General features: G+C 35.4%; 1 protein-coding gene and 1 pseudogene across 4 annotated transcripts in view; one reads left to right on the top strand and one right to left on the bottom strand.

Annotated features, from left to right (window-relative positions):
* Positions 1–1,775: 1,775 nt before the first annotated feature.
* CCNT1 (cyclin T1) overlaps positions 1,776–15,564 on the bottom strand; it is a 33,535-nt gene continuing 19,746 nt past the window's right edge. For 2 of the 4 annotated variants that reach the window (XR_002782302.1, XR_002782303.1), the window contains exons 9-10: positions 5,885–7,763; positions 1,776–5,588 (exon numbers count right to left, since the gene is read on the bottom strand). Coding sequence is in view for 1 of the 4 variants with exons in the window: in XM_023535433.1 (XP_023391201.1) it covers positions 6,357–7,763 (1,407 nt within the window). In the remaining 3 variants the exon portion in view is untranslated. Of the gene's footprint in view, positions 5,589–5,880; positions 7,764–15,564 lie in introns of those variants that run through there. The other 2 variants (XM_023535433.1, XR_002782304.1) reach the window with 2 other exon arrangements.
* Positions 15,430–15,548, top strand: LOC111744767 (annotated as a pseudogene).

Here is a 15,564-nt window from a genome sequence, read left to right on the forward strand (position 1 = left end):
ACGTTGAGGAAAAAAAATCTCTTTCTGGCTGGGGCCATAGTGTGGAGTTTGCACATTCTCCCCATGCCTGCGTGGTTTCCTCTGGGACTCGTTTCCTCCCGCATCCTAAAGATGTGCATGGTTAATTAGTTTGTCTAAATTGTCCCAAGCTGACCCAAGCTGAGTGAGTGCGATGGAAGGGTCTTGTCCAGGGTGGGTTAGAAAATCATTCTTTATTAATCTTTCTTAAATGTATATATAACTCACATGTATCTCAATGTTTAATATTACAAGTGTTTTGGGTCCCTATAAGTTTGATTTTTTTTTTACCAGAAATATGCCATAGGAACTTAACCCTTATTTCTATTAATTAGCCTACAATAAAATTGGTTTCCTTATCTGTCATTTCGCTTCAAGTCAGTTTCCAAGAACCTATCAACAATGTTGTTAGGACTTACTGTATTCAATTTATTTTCACTGATTTTTTATCTCTTCGTTTTGTGTATGTGAAATGAAGTTGAGATTCCACAGTGCAAAAAAGTAGCACAAGTAGGACATGTGACAATCCATAATCCATATCAATTCAGAAGTAGGCCTCAGAGCTAGAGGTTACAGTAAATATAAGCTTCTAAAGGAATCCACAGAAGTCATAGGAGGGCTTCAAACTTTCTACAGAAAGTTTAATGATAGAGATGACAGAATTTATGATTTAGGCATTGATCATAAGATGAAGCCCAACTTTGTATCAGCTAAACAAACCTTCTAATTGAGGATACAGTTGTGCACAACCTTTATATTGATTTGTAGTCCATCTACTCCCAAGGATAAGTTGATATTAACTCTTAAAGGCAAATCACTAAATTTATAATTTTGTAACATCTATTCTCACATTCTTCATTTACTGCTTTTCTGTTCTTCCATTCAAACCAGAAAAGAATTCCTAAAATGTCAGCGACTTCCACAAAATTTCAGGAAAGGCAGAACAAACAAAAATCTTAAGTTGTTTTATTTTTAAAAAATGGAATGAACAGAACTCAAGTGATTTTTTAGAAATGTTAGAGTTTTTAAACTATAGCTAATGCTAACTTTGTGTTATAATTTTGGAATACTTTTCATTTTTTTAAATTTTATTAAATTTTAAATTTATTAAATTTATTGGGCAACATTAATAAAATTATATAGGTTTCAAGTGTAGAATTCTATATACGTCATCTTTATATTGCATTGTATGTTTACTACCCAAAGTCAAATAGCTTTCCATCACCATATATTTGATGAAGTATTTTAGCATAAAAATTCTTTCTTTTTAAATGTGTAATTTATAAGATTTACCTTGTATGTATGGTTTTATTATGTCCCAGGAAAAAGAGTATTCACTATCAATTTTTCCAGGCACCACCAAGAATGCTATTTATTTTTTCCTTCCAAATGCACTCCTAGTCTATACCAATATTTCAATTTCTCAAAGAAACCAAGTATACAATTATGAATGTTTGATAGTGTTACTATCATCTATTAAGAGCTATGTATTTTTTGTGTACCAGTTACTCTTCCAGGTATCCACACAACGATTCTGAATGAGGGTTCCCCCCCCCCATTACATCATACTTTACACTATCAATTTCACTGTGATGACCAAATCTTAGGTCTTTCTGATGGACTCAATTCCCACAGGATCTTGTGTAGTAAGAAAGTACATACTACGACCAAAACTAAAACAAAACTATAATCATATCAATAAAATGACAAGTAAAAACTAATTTGAAGACTCAGTACACATAAACAGCAATCAGATGAATGTTTTATAATTGACATTTATTGATGGGATGGATAAATACAGATTGAGAAACATACTTGACAGCAAGATATCAAACTGATAGCCAGACTATAAAATGTATACATCTTTTTAAAAATTTTTTTAAAAATTTAATTTTTTTTACAAAGAGCCCTTACTGTAATGGTCATTTACATCCTATCATTCACATAACAGCAGTAGAGATACTAGGGGCAGCATCCAGAACCGAGATGCCCCAAGGAGGACAGAGGCAACAGCAGAATAATATGCTGAGAAAGGACTCTTAAGAGCAATACAAAGAAAATGGACAAAAAATATCACCACAAAATTGTACCTGAGTGACATAGATTGGTAAAGTGTTTTTTTTTTTTTTTTTTTTTTTTTTTTGTTGTTGTTCTTTGCTCTTTGGTCTGATAAGAAAACGGACAATTTTAGGGGAAAGGTCAGTTTCAAATCCAGAAACCTAGGTTAACACTAAGTTAGGCTGCTGCATTCTTCTCTTTGGGTGCTTAACCCAGCCATCACCTCCATCTTCTAATCAATTCCAGTGTTATCAGCCACGAATCAGTCAGGTCTTCAGCTTTAAAATGAAGACTTCCTGATAACCTGGAGACACACTTGCTCTGGCTTCAATTAGCATGCTGTCAAGCATCCCTCTCCACACTTAACATGGCAACAGAAAACCCAAGGGTCTTTCTGTTCTTTTCATTCAACCATGAATACACACTCATAAAGGGGAAGAGTAGACACTGCTTTTTAGTAAACATTTTCTTTCCCTCCCTTTTCCAATGCCAAGTTCATATGAAAAACCAGAAATATTAAAATGGGTCTCCGACTAAAAAATAATTATTATTCTAGACCATTGTATTAGATAGGATTACAGTACCATACTTGTTTCAAACCCACATCCGCAGAGAGATAAAAGACAAAACTTGATAATGTGATACCACATGAACATTTCTTAAACCATCAGGAGCGAATACTCATTAAAAGCTGGGTGTTAACAAGCAGCAACATGAGAAATTTGGGGGAGGTATCAAAGTCACTAAAAGCTTAGGGAGACTGTGGAGGGCTTATTTCTCACCATGTGAAAGGTTGCATAGACTGCTTAAATTCTCCCAAACCCAAGAGAATATTTGTATTCCAACTTCAAGCTGTTCTAGAATCTCTTTTCCTAGCATATTAAGTAACTAATAAAAAAAGAATAATCCTTTTTAAAAAGTAATCATTTCCCAAGTTCCCACAGTTCCTATGTTTCTGTGGGCAACATAGATGTTTAAAATTCAACCAGGCTGGGATAAGACCCCTCTGATTGCCTTTGACCAGAAGCAAGGTATGAGGCGTATGCATTTTCAATATGGGGAATTAGGTAGCAGAGGCTTAAGGAAATCTCACACTAATGTTACCATGATTTTATTCCTATATCCTAATCCACTGCTGTTTCTAACTGGAGATTTAAAAATTTTTTATATCAACACTAGTGAAGCCAATAATACAGAACTATGAAAAAGGATGCAGTAAATCAAAACACTAAAATCATTTTTTTTTTTTTTGGAAAAAAAAGCAAGCTGAGGATCTCAGGTATGGAAACACACTGATTCCTAAGTGAGAAGACTAAACTAATTCCATGTATTTTCTAAACCCAAAAAGCATAACTGATACTGCAGAAGGCCAATTTAGCTTTAGATTAATGCTTCACTAGAGTTCAGCTAAGAGCAACACGGGTGTCTGATTAAAAACCCTAAAGACAATCCACAGGTATTTGTTTTTGTGAACATGAGATTCAAACAAAGTTTAGGAATTAGTTTTACCGAACTTGAGGCTCCAGGCCTGCTTACTACCATTTATCCTTGATAGTCTAGGTTAAAAGGAGGGGAAAAAGCCATGTTTACTAGATGAACTTTGGGTATATAAACCCCATTTCTCACTCTTTGAAAGTGAGAGTAGAGAAGACACAGTTTAGAAACCACACAACCCTTTGAAGCCTAAGTTTATGGGAATTTGGACAATATGCATGCTACTGACAGGCACATCTGCTAACCCAAAGACAATGCAGCAGCTTTCATGCAGAGACCATGAGTTCATGAAGTATGCACAGATCTAAAAGCAGACACTGCAGATACCTTAAAACAGTATCAAGAAGCCTTAATATAGAAAAGTCTTTAAACTGATCTATACTAGAATGATCTTCTAGTATACAGGCAGACTACACAGTATAAAGCAGGTCTTAGGCTCTAGGCTCTAGTAAGCACTTTTTTCTAAGTTCACTCCTGACAGAGTTCTAAGGAACTAACTACAGACTATCATGGAGAACTGCTAATTAAGCCAAGTGGATATGTATGTCTCTGTGGTGAGGGAGTGCATGTGATTAGAAAATGTGACTTCTGATGAGAAAAATTAAAAGCTGGAAGACATTTTCATAATCAAATCAGTGATCATCAATTCTACAAAGATACAGATGCAAACTAAAGGTCAAGAAGGAGAGCAGACTTCACCAAACAAAATCTAAACAGAAAGGCTATATTTAGTAAAGACACCACACAACTACCAATTATCTAGCACAACACAAACTATCAAGAAGAGGAAAATGTCATCTATAAAAGTGAAATGACATTCCAAGTCAAAAATAACACTAGTTTATAGGCTGGCAGAGAGCTCATTTTACACAGCAATGACAGGCACTCCAGACAGTTCAAATATGCAAAGATGCTAGACACTAATTCACTTTCAGTTAAGGTTTATTGTACAGATTCTTTCCTATATTAGGCCAGTGCATCATCAATTCCAACTGCTTCAGTGTTCTCTCCAATTTGTTGATGGCAAGCAGCAGCAAATGTATAACTCCTGTCTCCCTATGACTTCCAATGAAAAAAATTTCAATTTGTCCGTAAAAATATTCACTGTGAAGGAAGCTACATTAAAAACAAGACAAATTCAAACTGCATCATTTTTTCCATAGCAAAAAATGCCATGAAGACCAAACAATATCACATCAAATGATCCATGGCTAGGTGGCATTTTCAGTTAGACAACTTGGCTTAGAATTTTTCTAGCTCCTTAAAAGATTCCTTTCCTCAACTAAAATGTTAACTCCTAAAATATGGGATAATCGAGTACCCTAACAGGATACCTGATCCATTTTTTTTAAAAGGATCCTTAGAAATCTCCTGAAGAACCTTCTGCCTAGAGTCTAAAGCCACCAAAAATGGACACTCAACAATATCTGTAGGTTAGGTTTGCTAACCCTAATGGCACTAGTACTGTTAAATCCACAAGCTCCAATCTCTGAAGCTATATAGGCTGCAAAAATTAAGGATGCAGCTGTTTCTCTTCAGATATACAGATAAAAAGCAAGTCTCACATTTATAATATAACTTAAAATACAATGTCCTAAAAATCCCCAATCACAATTTCATTGTTTTCAGGATCCTCTAGCTCAATGGCTTCTCCCAGAACTATTCTGAGACATGGTCTGGACTTTCACAGGCAGAGACCTTGAGACTGCTCTCACTTGAACACTTTCCCAAAGCCCAACCTGAAAAGAAGACACACCTAATTCTGTAGGGCAGAAGCCAGCCTTGCTCTCTAACCCTTTTTCTTCAACCCCACCTTTGTTCTGCATCAAAAGGAAAAAAGGGGTAAAAAAGGAAGTGTTTATAATAGAGTCCAGAGTCAGGCCATTGGCTGCACTTGCCCAAACTAGAATTTAGAAGGCTACCACTCAATTACAACATAAAGAAAGGGAGAAATACCATGTTGAATGCATGCCTCTTCCTTCATGTTCTAAAGGCCACACCGTGTTCTCTCTAGTAGACTGTTGGGAAGTGAAAATGGTGAGGGACAGGGAGGGAAAGATAAAACATGATTTTTAAACACACGCACTTAAAAACATACATACCCACACTTACATACACACTTAAAGGTCTCAATACTTCAAGTGGCCAGAGTCTATCTCAGAACTCATGGCCAAAAGCCTACCCTCCCATCCCATCTACATATCCCCCACCCTCCAATCCCACCCCCCAGGACTCACTGCTATGTATCTCATACACACAGCAAAATCCCTATCCCCTCCCCAATTATATAAAAAAAACTAAACAGATAACTTACTTTCTTTAAATTATTTTTAAGTCTCTTAAAAATTTTTGACGTTTAAATACTTCCTCTCTTCTGATATATTAAACACCAAAAGGATCCACAACTGTTTGATAAAAACAAACCCTCCATATTTCAGTCCTGGCAAGAAGAGGGAAGATATCAACTCTAATCGACCTAATTAGGAGGTGGAGAGGCCAAGAATAGAGAAAGTATTCTTAATCTTTCACAGCTTCAATATTCTCATGTCTCTAATACCAATAAAAACTATAATAAAATAGTTACATTTTTGAGGCAGCAGATATAGTAACCAAGGCCCTCTACCATCTTCCCGCTTATGTCTCAATATTAATTTTTTCCCTAGTCCAAGAAGGGAGACATATTTCATTAGGGAAGTAATTTTCTTAGTCCAGAATCAGTAGTTAAAAAAAAAAAAAAAAAAAGCATGTGTTTTTAAAGAAGTTTTTTCTCCTCTCCTTTTTCTTTTTTACTTAGGAAGGGGTGGAAGCGGTGGAGGAGGTTCTGAAGGTAGAGGTGGTAGCCGGGGTTTGTCTGTGTTGCCAGATCTGGAGGACATTCCACCAGCTCGTGGATTCATATATTCACCATAAGAATGAACAAATTCAAATGCAGGGGGTGGAGTGGGCTGAACACCCTGGGCACTGAGAAGGGAATGAAGCATATTCACAGTATCTTGATAGTCTATTGTCTGGGCTGTGTTGTGACCATTGGCCCCAGTGGGGCCTTTTTCCAGTTTCATATGAGGAACTCGAGTTTTACAGCTGGGCTGTGAAAAATGAAGGCCACTTGTGTCTGAGCTATGTCCAGGCAACTGGGCCATTGTTGGATGAGGAGGGAAGGAGAAATTTATGGAAGAGGACTTGGTACTCTTGGCAATCTTGGCTGGATGATCAAACACTGCCCCTCCAGTATCTTCAGGGGGACCCCTCTTACGAGTAGAACTGGAAGAAGAGAACGAACTAGACGAGCTATAGGTTTTGTGCGCTAAAGTGCTTGTCTGGCTACTATGTTTCGGATCACCTGGCCGTTTGTTCCCAGTACCAGCTGGAAGCTGTGAGTGAGAATGCTTGTGTGAGTGGTGATTATGATGATGATGATGGTTAGATGGGTAAGTCTTATGCTTTTCTTTGTGCTCTCTGTTCTTTGTGATACTGTCATCTACAGAATTGTGCTTGTCAGCTGCAGCATGGACTTTAATACGCATTTTTATCTCCTCTGGTTTTGAAGAGGCAGCTTTATCTCCACTTGCCACTGGAATTCTCATTTTGAGAGCTGTTTTGTCAGGCTTTTCCAGAAAAGGCCGCTCAGGATTTTCTGAGCCCTCTATGGGCATTTTCAGAATGACGGAAGAATGGCCATCATGTTGAGATAAGAGATTCTGAGCAGCATATGCATACTGTGACTTCACATTGGCCTCCATGTTCTCCAGTTGCCTCTTCTGGGCAGCCAACTCTTCTGCATGCTTTGCACGGTATTCTTTCAGTGACACTTTAGCTGATGGCACACTCTTACTAGTCTGCTTCTGAGAAATAAATGCATTTGAACCATCCTGTTGCAAGGAATGATCAACTCCTATAAGTGCTACATTCTCACTAGTCCGATGACCCTGAGAAGATTCTAGTTTAAAAGGAGGTTGGGAGGACAGCCAGCGCTCGCCCTGCAACATCTCCACACTGCTTAAGTTGTTAGATGACTCTTCAGTGGATGGACGAGAAGGCACTGCACTTGTGGTAGAAGAAGTTGACATGCTCATTAAACCTGCAATAGTTGTATCTGAAGAGCTCTGGGAAATCATATTGAGGATCGTCTGCTCCGAAGTGTTAGTATCTGCCCCCCGGTCATCTGCTTTTGTTTTCTTGGCAGCCTGGTATGCCTAGAATGAAGCAAATGATATCTCTTCACTTCAGGTAATATCGAATAGAAAAAAACAATAAAATGAGTAGACTGTGCTTGCTGTGACTGCACACCGGATAGCCCAAAAGCATGTAGCTACTCTAACATAAGACTGATAATTATTATCATTAGGAGACAGAAGATTTTAAAAACCTTCAATGAAGAGTCACACAAACAGGATCTCAAGGAGATATCTGCACTCCCATGTTCACTGCAGCATTATTCACAATAGACAAGATATGAAAGCAACCCAAGTGTCTGTCCATCTATCAATGAATGGATAAAGAAAATGTGGTATATACATACAATGAAATATTATTTAGCCTTAAAAAAAGAGAAGGATTCTGGGAAGGTGGCAGAGTAGGAAGCAACAGGAATCTATTTCTCCACCTTAACAACAATTGCACTGGCAGAATCTATTTTAGAACTCGACTCTATTGAAGGCTTGCAACTTCCAGGGTAAGACTTGGACAGTAAATTAGGGTTAATTTCCATCAATTTCAGTTCTCAGCACAGTAGAAACTACCAGCGCTTACCCCTAGCCACATAGCAGGCAGTTGTGCACCCATTTCTGGAGAAGTTTGCACACACTTTGAGGAAGCCAGGGTGAGCAAAAAGGACTCTATCTCCAAATATTGGGGATCTGAGCTATGATTGCTGATTGTTGCTTTTGGTCACAGAGGTACATACCAAAAGGCAGGCAGCCACTGTTGCACCTTTTCTATTGTTGCAAGCCCCTCCCTCTTTGGCTGAAGCAACTTCTAGGGGATTTAAAAGGCCAACACTCTCCCTCCTCTCATTTTTTTGCTTTTTCCCCTTTGGGGAGGCCAGACCTTAAGACTTTCAAAAACAATTCTATATACAGGGAAAGTTAGAATGCATGTCCAGGGAAAGGTTCAGAAAAGACCTTAGGTTTACACCTCAGGCTGATCCTCAGCATAGAGATGCCCTACAAAATCCCCCCCAACCCCCCCAAAATGAACAAAACAATAAGAAAAAATAGCAAACTATGGGGGAGGGAGAAAATCTGATTTCCAAAGTTACTACACTATTAGATTCAAACGTCCAGTGTTCAACAACAACAACGAAACAATCACAAGGCATATAATAATACTTATTAGTTCTAAAAGCCCATTAGTTCTAATGGCCCATTCAAAGGAAAAAAATTACATCAACAGAAACTGTCCTTAAAAAATACCTGATGGCAGATCTACTACACAAAGACTTTAACTCCCTTAAAGATTCTCAAAAAAGTAAAGATGTAGAGAAAATCAAGAAAACAGTGTGAACAAAATGGAAATATTAATAAAGAGGTAGAAACCCTAGAAAGAAACCAAAAATAAACCCTGAAGCTGAAAAGTACAATAATTGAAATGAAAAATACACTAGTTATTGAAAGGTAGATCTGAATCAGCAAACTTCAAGATGGAACAATGCAAATTATCGAGTCTAAGGAACAGAAAGAAAAAAGACTGAAGCAAGTGAACAGAGCCTAAGGACCTGTGATAGACCATTAAGTAGACCAACATATACATCATGGGATTTTCAGAAGTAGGAAAGAGAAAGGGGCACGAAGAATATCTGAAGGAATAGTGGTTGAAAACTTCCAAAATTTGATGAAAGGCATAAACATAAACATTCAAGAAGCTCAATAATCTCTAACTAAGAACTCAAACAAGATTCACACCGAGACACGTTATAATCAAATTTTCAAAAGTTAAAGACAGAATCTTGAAAGCAGCAAGCAAAAAGCAAATTATCACATACAAGATCATGAGATTTATCATTACATACTTTAGAGGCTAGAAGAGAGGAGGCTGATACATTCCAAGTACTAAAAGAAAGAAAAACTGTCAACCAAAAATCCTATATCCAGCAAAAAATATCTTTCAAAAACCTGAGGTTGAAATTAAGACATTTCCAGATAAAGCTGAGAGAGTTCAAGACTACCAGAACGGCCATGCATGAAACGCTCAAAGGAGTCCTCCAAGGTGGAATGAAAGGATATTAGACAGTATTGAAGCCATATGGAGAAAAAAATCTCAATAAAGGTAAAAATATAGGCAATTATAAAAGCTAATATTATTCTAACAATGGTTTATAACTATGATTCCTGTTTTCTACATGATTTAAGAGACTAACAAATTTTAAGAGGAAAACACAATTATTAGTGTAAAACCCAGTATTACCATGACTTTGGTTTATAACTCCAAATATTATTTTCTATATATTTTAAGAGCCTAATGGATATAAACAAATATTGGTTTACGTTTTGGGGCACACACTGTATAAAAATATAATTTTGTCACATCAACAACCAAAAGGGGTAGGAATGCAGCAATAAAAGAGTTTGTATGTTATTGAAGTTAAACTGGTATACATTCAAACTAGAGTTTTAACTTTAGGATGTTAAAATAATCTCCATAATAACCACACAAACCTAACTGTAGAATACACAAAAAAGGAAATAAAAGAATTTTTAAATTTCACTATAAAAAATCAACTAAACACAAGACAGTCATGCAGAAAATGAAGACCAAAAAAGCTATAAGGCATAAAAAACAACAGATTAATGACAGAAGTCCCTCCTTATCTATAATTAAGTGTAACTGGATTAAATGCTTAAAGACAGAGATTAGGAAAATAGATAAAAACATATGATCCAACTATATGCTGTCTATAAGCACTGAGATCGAAATACCCAAACAGGTTGAAAGTGAAAGGAAGGGAACAGAGATACCATGCAAACAGTAACTAAAAGAGAGTAGGTGGCTATACTCTATCAGATGAAATAGACTTTAAATCAAAAAAGGTTTCAAAAGACAAAGGACATTCTATAATTGTTTAAAGGATCGATACAGCAAAAAGATCTAACAATTATTAACATTTACATACCTAATGACAGGCCATCAAAATATATGAAGCAAAAACTGACAAAATTGAAGGGAGAAATAGTTTTGCAGTAATAGTTGGAGACTTCAATAACCCACTCACGGTAATGGATAGAAAACCAGTCAGAAGATAGGAAATAGAGGACTTAACAAAGAAACCACCTAGATCTCACAGACATACAGAACACTCTAACCAAAACAGCAGCATACACATTCTTCTCAAGTGTATTTGGAAGAATTTCCAGCATAGACCATAAGTTAAGCCACAAACTAAGTCTCAATAGATTTTAAAACATAGATATTAAGCCGGACAGAAAAAGTTGAAAACCACATGATGTCACTTATATGTGGGATATAAACCTAAAAGCAATAAATGAACAAGACAAACAGAGACTCATGGACATGGACAACAGACTAGTGGTTAGACTAAGTGGGAGTTGAGAATTGTTACTACTATAGTTACAAACAGTGAAAGTATTATTCCTTCTAGGCATATACCAAAGGGTAGATGGGATAAAAGGGGTCAAATATGTAGTGACATAGAGAAATCTTTCTTTCTGAACACAGAAAGAACACACAATGTAATATATATATATGCCTAACTGTTAAATTGTACACCTGAAATTTACAGGATTTCATTAACCAATATCACCAAAAAAAATAATAATAAATTTTAAAAATAAAATAAATAAAACATAGATATCATACAAAGTATCTTTTCTGACCACAATGAGATAGAAATCGATAACAAGAAAAATTGACAAAATCATAGAAATCAAGCAACACACTTTTAAACCAACAGATTAAAGGAGAAATCAAAAGGGAAATTAGAAAATATCTAGAAACGAATGAAAATGAAAACACAACATATCAAAACTTATGGGATGCAGCAAAAGTAGTGCTAAGGGAGAAATTTATAGCTATAAATACATTTAAAAAAGAAATGATACCAAAACCCAAGACACTACAAAAAAAATTACAGATTAATATCCCTGATGAACAAAGATACAAATATTCTCAACAAAATATTAGCAAACCAAATTCAACAACACATTTAAAGGATTATACGCCACAATCAAGTGGGATTTATTCCAGGGATTGCAAGGATTATCAATATCTGCAAATCAATCAATTTAATACACCACATTACCAAAACAAATCACCTGATCATTTCAATAGAAGCAGAAAAGGCATTTGACAAAATACAACATCCATTTTTATGTTTTCTCAACAAAGTGAGGAGAGAACATATTTCAACATAGTAAAGGCCACAAATGACAAACCCACAGCTAACATCATACTCAACAGTAAAAAGCTACAAGCTTTTCCCCTAAGATCAGGAACAAGACAAGGATGCCCACTCTTACCACTTTTATTCAACACAATATTAGAAGTCCTTGTCAGAACAACCAGAAAAAAAAAAAAGGCATCCAAATTGGAAAAGCAAAACTGTCACTATTTACAGATGCCATGATATTGTATATAAAAAATCCTAAAGACTCTAACAAAAATAAATAAATTCAGTAAAGTTACAGGATAACATACAGAAACCAGTGGTATATCATCTATATGCTAACAACAAATTATCAGAAAGAGATATTAAGAATACAATCCCATTTACAACTGTATCAGAAAAAACACCTAGGAAAGAATTTAACCAAGGATGCAAAAGACCTGCTGTGCTCTGAAAACTATAAGACACTGATAAAAGAAACTGAAGACAACACAAATAAATGGAAGGATATAACTTTCATGCTCACTGACTGGAAGAATGTTTTTAAAATGTCCACACTACCCAAAGCAATCTACAGATTTAACGCAATCCCTACCAAAATACCAATGGCATTTTTCACAGAACTAAAATAAATAATCCTAAAATTTATACGGAACCACAAAAGACCCCGAATTAACCAAAGCAATCTTGAGAAAGAACAACAAAGCTGTGAGTTATCACAATTTCTGATTTCAAAGTATACTACGAAGTTATATAATCAAAGTTGTATGGTACCAGCACAAAAATAGACACACAGTTCAATGGAATGGCATAGAAGCCCAGAAATTAATCCACACTCATATTGTTAATTAATCTATCACAAATGAGGCAGGAATATACAACGGAGAAAAGATAGTCTCTTCGCTAAATGATGTTGGGAAAACTGGACAGATATATGCAAAATAAAAATGAAACTAGACCACTTTTCATAACACATACAAAAATAAACTCAAAATGGATTAAAGATTAAATGTAAGACCTAAAACCACAAAACTCCTAGAAGAAAACACAGGCACTAAACTCTTTGACATCAATCTTAGCAATATTTTTTGGAAACTGTCTCTTTAGGTCAGGGCAACAAAAGCAAAAATAAACAAATGGGACTACATCCAACTAAAACACTTTCTGCATACCAAGGAAACCATTAACAAAATGAAAAGACAGCCTACTGAATGGGGCAAGATACTTACAAGTGATATATCTGACAAGGGGTTAATATACAAAATATATAAAGAACTCATACAACTGAACATCAAAAAACACAACATTCTGATTAAAAAAGGTACAGAGCTGCTGAACAGACATTTCTCCAAAGAAGATATACAAATGGCCAAAAGACATAAAAATATGCTCAACATCACAAAGCAGCAGGAAAATGCAAATCAAAACCACAATGAGATACCATCTCATACCTGTTAGAATGGCTATCATCAAAAAGTCAACAAATAACAAGTGTTGGCGAGGATGTGGAAACAGAGAACTCTCCTGCATTGTTGGTGAAAGTGTAAACTGATGCAGTCACTATGAAAAACGATATGGAGTTTCCTCAAAAATTTTTAAATAGAACTACCATATACCATACAACCGAGCAATTCCACTTCTGGGCATTTAGCCAAAGAAAATGAAAACACTAATTAAAAAAGATACATACACTCCTGGGTTCACTGCAGCATTATGTACAATAGCCAAGATATGGAAGCAGCCTGCGATAGATGAATGAATTTAAAAAAGTAGTGTGTATATATATACACAATGGAATATTACTCATCCATAAAAAAAGAATGAAATCTTGCCTATGGCAACAACATGGATGGACCTAAAGGGTATAATGCTAAGTGAAATAATACAAAGACAAATACTGTATAATTTCACTTAAATGTAGAATCTAAAAAAACAAAACAAACAAAACAGAAACACTCACAGACACAGAGAACAAACCGATGGTTGCCAGAGGAGAGGCAGGTAGGGGATGGATGAAAAAGGTAAAAGGGAATAAGAAGTACAAACTTCCAGTTATGAAATAAGTAAGTCACGAGGATGTAATGTACAGCATAGGGAAAATAGTCAATAATAGAGTAACTTTGTACAGTGATGGATGGTTACTATACTTATCATGATGATCATATCATAAAGTATATAAATGTCAAATCACTATGTTGTACACCTGAAATTAATATGTTGTATGTCAACTATATTTCTAAAAAATAATTTTAAAAAAATATCTCAAAATAACTAACTTTAAAACTTAAGGAACTAGAAGAACAAACTAAACCCAAAGCTAGCCAAAGGAAGGAAATAATAAAGATTAGAGCAGAGATAGATGAAACAGAGAATGGAAAAATAGAGAAAACTTAATTAAACCAAAAGTTGGTTCTTTGAGATCAACAAAATTGACTTTAGGTAGATGGACTAAGAAAAAAAAGGGAAGGCTCAAACTACAAAAATCAGAAATAAAAGTGGAGACATTGCTATTCATTCTACAGAAATAAAAAGGTCTGTAAGAAGAGTACTATGAATAACTGTATGAAAGCAAACTGGATAACCTATATGAAATGGACAAATTCCTAGAAATACAAAACATACCAAAACTAAGTCATAAAGAAATAGAAAATCTGAATAGACCTATAACTAATCAGGAGAGTGAATCAGCAATCAAAAATCTCCAAAAAAAAAAAAAACCCTTCACTGGTTAATCCTATCAAACATTTAAAGAATACCAATCCTTTTCAAACTTTCCCAAAAACATGAAGGGGAAACTTCACAATTCATTAAGGCCAGCAATACCCTGATACCAAAGCCAGGCAAGAAAACTAAAGACCAATATCTGTTATGACCAATGATGCAAAAATCCTCAAGAAAATACTAGCAAACTGAATTAAACAGCATATTAAAAAGATTATACACCATGAACAAGTGAAATTTATTCCTGGAATGTAAGGATGGTTCAGCGTATAAAAACTCAACCCATGTAATATGCCACATAAACAGAATGAAGAAAAAAACACACAGTCATCTCGATTGATATAAAAAAAGTATCTGACAAAATTCAACACACTTGCATGATAAAAACAATCAGTAAATTAGAAATATAAGAAAACTACCTCAACATAATAAAAGCCATTATGAAGAACCCACAGGGAACATCATACTCAATGATGAAAGACTGAAAGCTTTCTCTAAGATCAAGAACAAGGTAAGTGTGCCCATTTTCACTACTTTAATTCAACATAGTACTGGAAGTTTTCGTCAGAGCAATTAGGCAAGAAAAAAAAGGCATCCAAATTTGAAAGAAGTAAAATTATCTGTTTACAGATGATATGACCTGATATGTAGAAAATTCAAAAAGATTCCACACAAAAAAAGAATAAATTAATTCAGCAAACTAGGATACAAAATCAATACAAAATTCAGTTACATTTCTATACACAATAAACAATCTGAAAAGGAAATTATGAATACAGTTCCATTTACAATAGCATCGAGTCTACGGCCATGCCACCCTGAATGAGCCTGATCCCGTCTGATCTTGGAAGACAAGCAGGGTCAGGCCTGGTTAGTACTTGGATAGGAGACCACCTAGGAAAACCAGGTGCTGTAGGCATAAAAAATAAAAAAAA

This window comes from Pteropus vampyrus, unplaced genomic scaffold, assembly GCF_000151845.1.
Source record: "Pteropus vampyrus isolate Shadow unplaced genomic scaffold, Pvam_2.0 Scaffold140, whole genome shotgun sequence".
In the NCBI taxonomy this organism is placed as follows: domain Eukaryota; kingdom Metazoa; phylum Chordata; class Mammalia; order Chiroptera; family Pteropodidae; genus Pteropus; species Pteropus vampyrus.